The 7,080-nt window shown below is 30.7% G+C and overlaps 2 protein-coding genes across 2 annotated transcripts; both read left to right on the top strand.

Annotated features, from left to right (window-relative positions):
• Positions 1-3,602: 3,602 nt before the first annotated feature.
• On the top strand, positions 3,603-4,998 carry LOC140177659 (uncharacterized). The gene is made up of 3 exons (XM_072210806.1): positions 3,603-3,807; positions 3,912-4,059; positions 4,104-4,998. Exons 1-3 carry the CDS (start codon positions 3,603-3,605, stop codon positions 4,996-4,998), a joined length of 1,248 nt encoding a protein of 415 aa, XP_072066907.1.
• Positions 4,999-5,318: 320 nt separating this feature from the next.
• On the top strand, positions 5,319-6,663 carry LOC140177658 (uncharacterized). Its single transcript, XM_072210805.1, has 2 exons — positions 5,319-5,964; positions 6,248-6,663. The coding sequence occupies exons 1-2, from the start codon at positions 5,319-5,321 to the stop codon at positions 6,661-6,663; spliced, it is 1,062 nt and encodes a 353-aa protein (XP_072066906.1).
• Positions 6,664-7,080: the final 417 nt, after the last annotated feature.

Raw genomic sequence — 7,080 nt, 5'->3', positions numbered from 1 at the left:
GGTGGTTTATTTTGTAAATGTGAACATGCTAGGGATTGGACACAAGGTCATCTTTATATCAAACATCATGGATATGTGATTTAGATTTTAGGACCTCCATGAATGATATATAATATATTAATTCAGTTAATGAAGTACAGCAACTCTTTTTATTTATCAACATACTTGTGTTTTGGTGTATCATAATTTCTTATTTCTATTACTTTTGTTAGTTAGATTCCTTTTTTTTCTCTATCAAGTAAATATTTATTTTATATTTATATTGTTTTATCTATTCTTTTCATACACGTCAACAATGTTGACACTAAAATTCATGTACTGTGGAAGCAAAGTACTTTTACTGTTTTACATCAATCATGAATAGGAAGATATGATCTTCACATGTGGTGGATTATTAAAAGTGCTAGCACCTATTACTTATTGGACTGAATAAATATATAGTTGGTGAAAATAGTCAACTTGACTTTTACCATTTTTATATTAGTCTTGTCTTTGGCAAAATTCATGAATTTCATATCATAGGTAGCCATCTATATAAGTGTATGCAGTGAGAAAACAAGCTATACTCTTTTATTCTCATTCATTCTCTTCAAAAGAACTTATGGGGGCTCTTTGATTTCTTTCTTTTTTTTTTTTTTTTTTTGGTTATACATAACTGAAGTGGTGTCTCAAAAGAAAGTACTATTTTTTTCGAAATACCATTATGGTGAATATTAGTTGGTTCTAAATTTCTTTAGCTTGGTTAAAATATCATAAAATGTCTCAATCTTATGCTACTGCAAGATTATATAGAAAAAATTATTTAAAGAGAAAGAGAGGATAACAAGTTGAAGATAGAAGAGTCCAATTTTGCTATATTCATTTTTGGATTTTTTTGAAAGAAATTGAAATTTATATTTTTTCATTACAGATGTTTGTTAATATTATAAAATTGGTGTTCAATTAATATTCTTGGTTGGATTTCTATGCTTTATTGTTTGATGTTATTCCTACTTCTAGTGTTTCTCTTCATTTTAAGTTCAAATATATTGGTATGTGGTATTTATTAACCTACTTGTTTAATTTTTTTGATCTTCCCATAGTTTTAATTTTACATTTAAAGTTCTTTTTTTTTTTCTTTAGAGGGATCAATTATTTTGCAAAATACTCCAATTATTAATGCCAATTTCATATTATCAGGTATGACTTTATTGTTTCAAATTTTCTAATTGCTTCATTAACTTAGAAAGTCTATTTATTATTTACATTATTTTTTCAATTATTTTAAAATATAAAAAGAACTCTTTTCTAATCATTGTTATCGTATTTATATTTTTTGTCTATTTATTTTGGTTTATATATTTTATTATTGAATTAATTTTTGTATATTTTATTTTTTTATGTTGTTTATTATGCATTTACTTATTAATAAATTCATAATTCATGATTGTTTGTTTAAATATTTTTTTGATGTGTATATCTTTATATTTGATTTATTTATAATAAGTTTTTTTTTTTTGTTTCATAATAAAAACCCAAATCAAGATGACTCTGAAATATATGATCCTACTGTAAATTCTTGGAATGAGCTTCGGTCTCCTATTGATCATCCACTTTTTTCACAAAGTGAAATTCAAGATATTTTAGTATACTTATAATTGATTTATTTATGGAGTTTGCATTTTTCAGATTAATTTAGATATAATCTACTCATTTGGTATATTTAGTCACGTTATGTTCCTTTTATAATTTCAATATTCTGGTCGTAATAAATTTTATGTAACATTTTTTTTACCAAATATAATATGATAAAAAATAGTATTCATTGATTTTAAATACTTTTAATATAAGTGTCTCAAATTTGGTTAGATTATTATTATTATTATCAAATATTTATATTTTCAATTTGTAGACAATGAGTATCCACCGAATAATTTCTGAATCTTTAATTGTTTTACTGGTATATTTTTTTAAGTAAAAAAAAATAAGAAGCATTTAAGTCTTCATTTAATATCATTTTTTACTTAGTTAAATCTTTAAGGATTTGTTTATTATTTAAATTTTTTATTCATTTTTGTAGGTTGTCTCGATATTGATGACCTTGTGTATACTTGTCTCTATTGTGGTGCGTCGTTTTGGTTACTAGAGCGGGTTGAAAAACAGTCAAGAATTAATCAGCCTCTTTTTACACTTTGTTGTTTTCAAGGAAAAATTCAAAAAAATGGAAAGATCGGAACATGGGAATAGATCGAATTTTGTTCTTTCTATTCAATAAGTATTACATTATTACCGAATAATTCAAGGAGGGGCGCACTGCAGGGAGGTCTGCTGGACCTTTCCTGGCTTGAAGAAATCCGTTCCACCTAAGATGGGGGTAAGCTCAGTATCTTCAGAAAGCTCCAGATTTATTATATAATTTGATTCATGGTCATGATAGTAAGTCTTTACAGTTTCAGAAGAAAATTCGGTATTATAATAGTATGTTTGCTTTCACTTCTCTTGGTGATAAAGTAATAGACTCAGTGAATGATGGAACTGGCCCACCGCAATTCATCATAAGTGGCCAAAATTATCATAGGATTGGAAGTTTATTACCTCAGGCTGGTCAAGTTCCGAAATTTGCCCAATTATACATATATGACACAGAACATGAGTTAACGCATAGAGAAGGAATATTTGGGTAAGGTCAACTCTTACAAAAATTTTGTTATGATTGTAATTTTAATTTGTTTCTTTTATTTTCAATTTAATTTTTAGTTGGTAAGATACTAATATGGATGTAATTTTGATTATTATAATAAAAATGTTCGTATCTTATTGTTTAAATATTTAAATATTATTGTTAAGATTCATTCTAATTATAAAAAAATGCATGTTTCTTCATTTTAAGTAAAATTACTTAGTAATATTGTGTTACTATTTTCCTTAATTATAGGCAAAGTTCAGATATAGATAGACAGCTGATAATTGATTTGACCCAAATGATTGATCAATACAATCCTATAGCACAATCATTTAGAAGAGTGAGGGAATTCCATGAGAATCACCCGTCTAAGGTGTGTTCTTTGAAATTGTTTAGTCAAAGAGAACGTGATCGAAGAGTTTATAATTATCCTTCGTGCGATGAAGTTGCTGCTTTGGTTGTTGGTGATTTTGATTCTTCTGATACTGGTCGTGATGTCATTGTTAAATCTGCAGCTGGCCAACTTCAAAGAATATATGAGACATATGCTTTATACTGGCCATTGCAATACCCTTTGCTTTTTCCTTACGGGGAAGATGGTTATCAATTGGGTATTCCTTATCGAGATATTCAAGATATAAATGTTGCAGGGAGAAGGACTAGAGTATCCATGCGAGAATTTATTTGTTTTTGTTTGCAAATGAGAGAGCATGAAGATAGCATTATTCATAAGTCTAGAAGATTGTTCCAATAGTTTTTTGTTGATTCATTCTCTATGATTGAGTCACAAAGGCTTTATGAAATCAGGAAAAAACAGAGCACAATTAGAGGAGAAGTCTTGCAAGGTATTGAAGAAGCTATGTGACGCGGTGATACTGAAGCATCATCAATTGGAACTCGAGTGATTTTGCCTTCTTTCTTCACTGGTAGTAAACGTTACATGTTTAATAATTGCCAAGATGCTATGGCTATTTGTAAGCATTTTGGGTATCCAGATCTATTTCTTATCCTTACTTGCAATCCTAACTGGCCTGAGTTTCAAAGATATACTAATCGTGATCAAGTTCCAATTGCTGATCGGCCAGACATTGCTTGCCGAGTCTTCCATGCTAAGATGAAGTGTCTTCTTAATGATCTTAAGAATGGTATTTTTTTTTGGTCCTCTTAATGCAGGTATATCGAATTCTATATTGAATTTATGCTTACTTATAAAAATTTCTATATCTTCAGACATTTTTTTACTTTTTAGGTATGTATACAATTGAGTTTCAAAAAAAAGGTTTGCCACATGCACATATTCTACTTTGGCTTGATGGAAGGAATAAATTGCAGAATATTGAAATTGTTGATGAGTTGATTTGTGCGGAACTTCCTAATCCTATGAAGTTTCCACATTTGTATAGTGTGTTAGTAAATACATGATTCATGGCCCTTGTGGTAGGGTAAAACCAACTTTTCCATGCATGAAAGATGGAATATGCTCCAAGTTTTATCCGAAGCAGTTTGTTTATTATATGAGTTTTGATGAACATGGTTATCCTATTTACAAGCGTCGAGATATTGGTGTTATAGTTAAAAGTCATGGTGTTGATCCTGATAATAGATTTGTTGTTCCATATAATCCATTATTATTGATGAAGTACCAGGCTCATATCAATTTGGAATTTTGCAGCAAGTCAAATGTTATAAAGTATCTTTTCAAGTACATTAATAAGGGTCCAAATTGTGTAACTGCAACCATTAGTCATTCAACTGAGACAACTCATTCTTTTAAAGTGGTTGATGAGATCAAACAGTATTATGATTGTCGGTATCTTTCACCTTGTGAATCTATGTGGAGAATTTTTGCATATGAAATTCATCATAGATGCCCACCTGTGCAAAGACTCACATTTCATTTACCTAATCAGCAGCATGTTGTGTTTGATGATCATGATACTATTGGCTCTATTTTATTAAGAAATAGAGATTTGATGACAATGTTTACTGCTTGGATGATGGCTAATCGAACATATGTTGAAGGGCGAACACTAACATATGTTGAGTTCCCAGGTAAATTCATTTATGATTTACAATCTCGACAGTGGAAACCAAGAAGAAGGGGATTTTCTATAGGAAGATTGAGTTTTGTTCATCCTTCAACTGGTGAGCTGTTCTATATGGGTATGCTTCTCAATGTGCAAAGAGGATGCACCAGTTTTCGAAGTATAAGGACTGTCAATTCTGTTTTATATGATACATTTCAAGAGGCATGTTCTGCTATGGGTTTTTTAATAGATGATAATGAGTTTGTCTTGGCCATTAATGAAGCAGCTGAGTTATCTTCTGGCGCCTAACTGAGAAAACTTTTTTGTTTCATTGTTAATATCTGGTTCTGTCTCTAGGCCTGTTTTAGTTTGGAATCAAACTTGGAAATATTTATCTACTGATATCATTTATTACAGGCGAAGTGAGCTTCATTTTCCAGATATTTACTTAATCTTTAGTTTATCTTTTTTATTTATAGGATTAAGAAAAACTCTTAACAATAAATAAATAGAAAATGATATGCACAAAGTTTGGAATACATACATAGCATGAAATTTTCAAACAATACAAGTTTTTGATATCTTGATGAATTTACTAACTGAAAAAAATATATATTGCAGGAATAACAATGAATGACGAAGAGTTACAAACATTTTGTCTAATAGAGATAGAGAAATTGCTACAGGCCAATGGAAAATCATTAAGAGATTTTGCTAGTATGCCTCCTAATGTTGATTTGGTCTCACAATTTAGTAATTCTATGGTGTTGCGTGAATTGGAATATGACATTTCTGTGATGCTTGAAGACGGTTCAAATTTTCCAAAGTTGAATGAAGAACAGAAGTCAATCTATAATAGGATTATACATTGTGTTACTAACAAGGAACATGGGTTGTTTTTCATTTATGGGTTTAGTGGGACTGGAAAAACTTTTTTGTATAGACTCTTATCTGCCAAATTGCGTTCTCAAAGAAGAATTGTTATTAATGTTGCTTCAAGTGGAATTGCTTCATTATTGTTACCTGGTAGTAAGACAGCTCATTCTATGTTTGGTATCCCACTTGAATTGAATGAAGATACTATTTGTAGAATTCCGAAAGATAGTCCTAAGGCTGATTTAATTCGGCTTGCTGAGCTGATTATTTGGGATAAAGCTCCAATGGCTAACAAGTTTGCATTTGAAGCTTTAGACAGAAGTTTTCGAGACATAATGACGTCGATTTTGGTGTCTTACAAAGATCTACCTTTTGGAGGAAAAATCATTGTTCTTGGAGGTGATTTTTGACAGGTTTTGCCTGTTATTCCTAAAGCTTCTCGTGCTGAGATTGTTATGGCATCAATCAATTCTTCAATTCTTTGGAAGCACTTTGAAGTGTTGACGTTGACAAAAAATATGCGGTTAGAAAGTGCTACAAATCAATCAAATCTGGAAGAATTGAAAAGGTTTTCCGATTGGATTCTTCAGATTGGAGAAGGGCGTATTGGGACAATAATTAACGAAAAGCTTTTAGTTCAAATTCTAAATGAGTTTCTGATTTTTTTCTTCTGATAATCCAGTTGATGATATTATAAATGCAATTTATCCTGACATAGTTAGAAACTTTGATGATACTGATTTTTTCCAAGACAGAGCCATATTAGCTCCAACAATAGAGATTGTTGAAGAAATCAATGATCACATTGTTCAATTGCTACCTGGGGCAGAAAAAGAGTATCTAAGTGCTGATTCTATATGTGGTAGTGATGCTTATTATGATGTTGATGTTGACTGGATAAATACTGAGTTTTTGAATCAAATAAAATGTTCAAGGTTATCGAATCACTTATTGAAATTGAAGAAAGGCGTGCTTATTATTTTGTTGAGAAATATTGATCCAGCTGGTAGCTTATGCAATGGTACTCGCCTTATTGTTAGAGATCTAGGGACAAATGTGATTGGAGCTGAGATTGTCTCAGGGAGTCATGACAAATGAATTTTTGTCGGTATAGAAATTATCAAATGATCAATCGTAGTATAGTCTAAACCGACGCAAAATCCTTCATCAAACAAATCTACAATCTATATCCGAGAGTACTAGTCTCCCGAGTCGTTCTCCCTTGGAATTGCCAAAGTGTGCATCTTATTGATTTAGTAAGCCTTGTTGGAATTCCTTGAAGGTTTTAGCAAGGTAATGAGAAACAAACAATCAATTATCAAAAGACTTGGCTTAGGGTTGACATTAGAAATTCTATCCTTATAGTCCATTCAATGTTGACAACAATTAGGCCTTGCTTCATTTAGTTATCCCCTAGGTATAGAGGGAGGTCAAATGAAAGCAATCAACTTGAGTCACAAGTCCTAGCTTCACCTTATGGGAATCTAGCTTTAGTGCACTCCAAGCCAACTAGCA

Source organism: Arachis hypogaea, chromosome 13, assembly GCF_003086295.3.
Source record: "Arachis hypogaea cultivar Tifrunner chromosome 13, arahy.Tifrunner.gnm2.J5K5, whole genome shotgun sequence".
Classification (NCBI taxonomy): Eukaryota; Viridiplantae; Streptophyta; class Magnoliopsida; order Fabales; family Fabaceae; genus Arachis; species Arachis hypogaea.
The sequence above is the reverse complement of the archived record's forward strand: the minus strand, read 5'-3'. Positions and strand labels throughout refer to the sequence as shown.

Excerpts from the sequence above, each read along its gene's own strand:
- LOC140177659 (XM_072210806.1), top strand. The coding sequence starts at position 3,603 with ATGTTTAATAATTGCCAAGATGCTATGGCTATTTGTAAGCATTTTGGG. Across the intron at positions 3,808-3,911 it reads TCTTAATGATCTTAAGAATG|GTATGTATACAATTGAGTTT; the intron begins GTATTTTTTTTT and ends TTTACTTTTTAG. Across the intron at positions 4,060-4,103 it reads CCTATGAAGTTTCCACATTT|GGTAAAACCAACTTTTCCAT; the intron begins GTATAGTGTGTT and ends CCCTTGTGGTAG.
- LOC140177658 (XM_072210805.1), top strand. The coding sequence starts at position 5,319 with ATGAATGACGAAGAGTTACAAACATTTTGTCTAATAGAGATAGAGAAA. Across the intron at positions 5,965-6,247 it reads AAAAATCATTGTTCTTGGAG|TTGATGATATTATAAATGCA; the intron begins GTGATTTTTGAC and ends CTGATAATCCAG.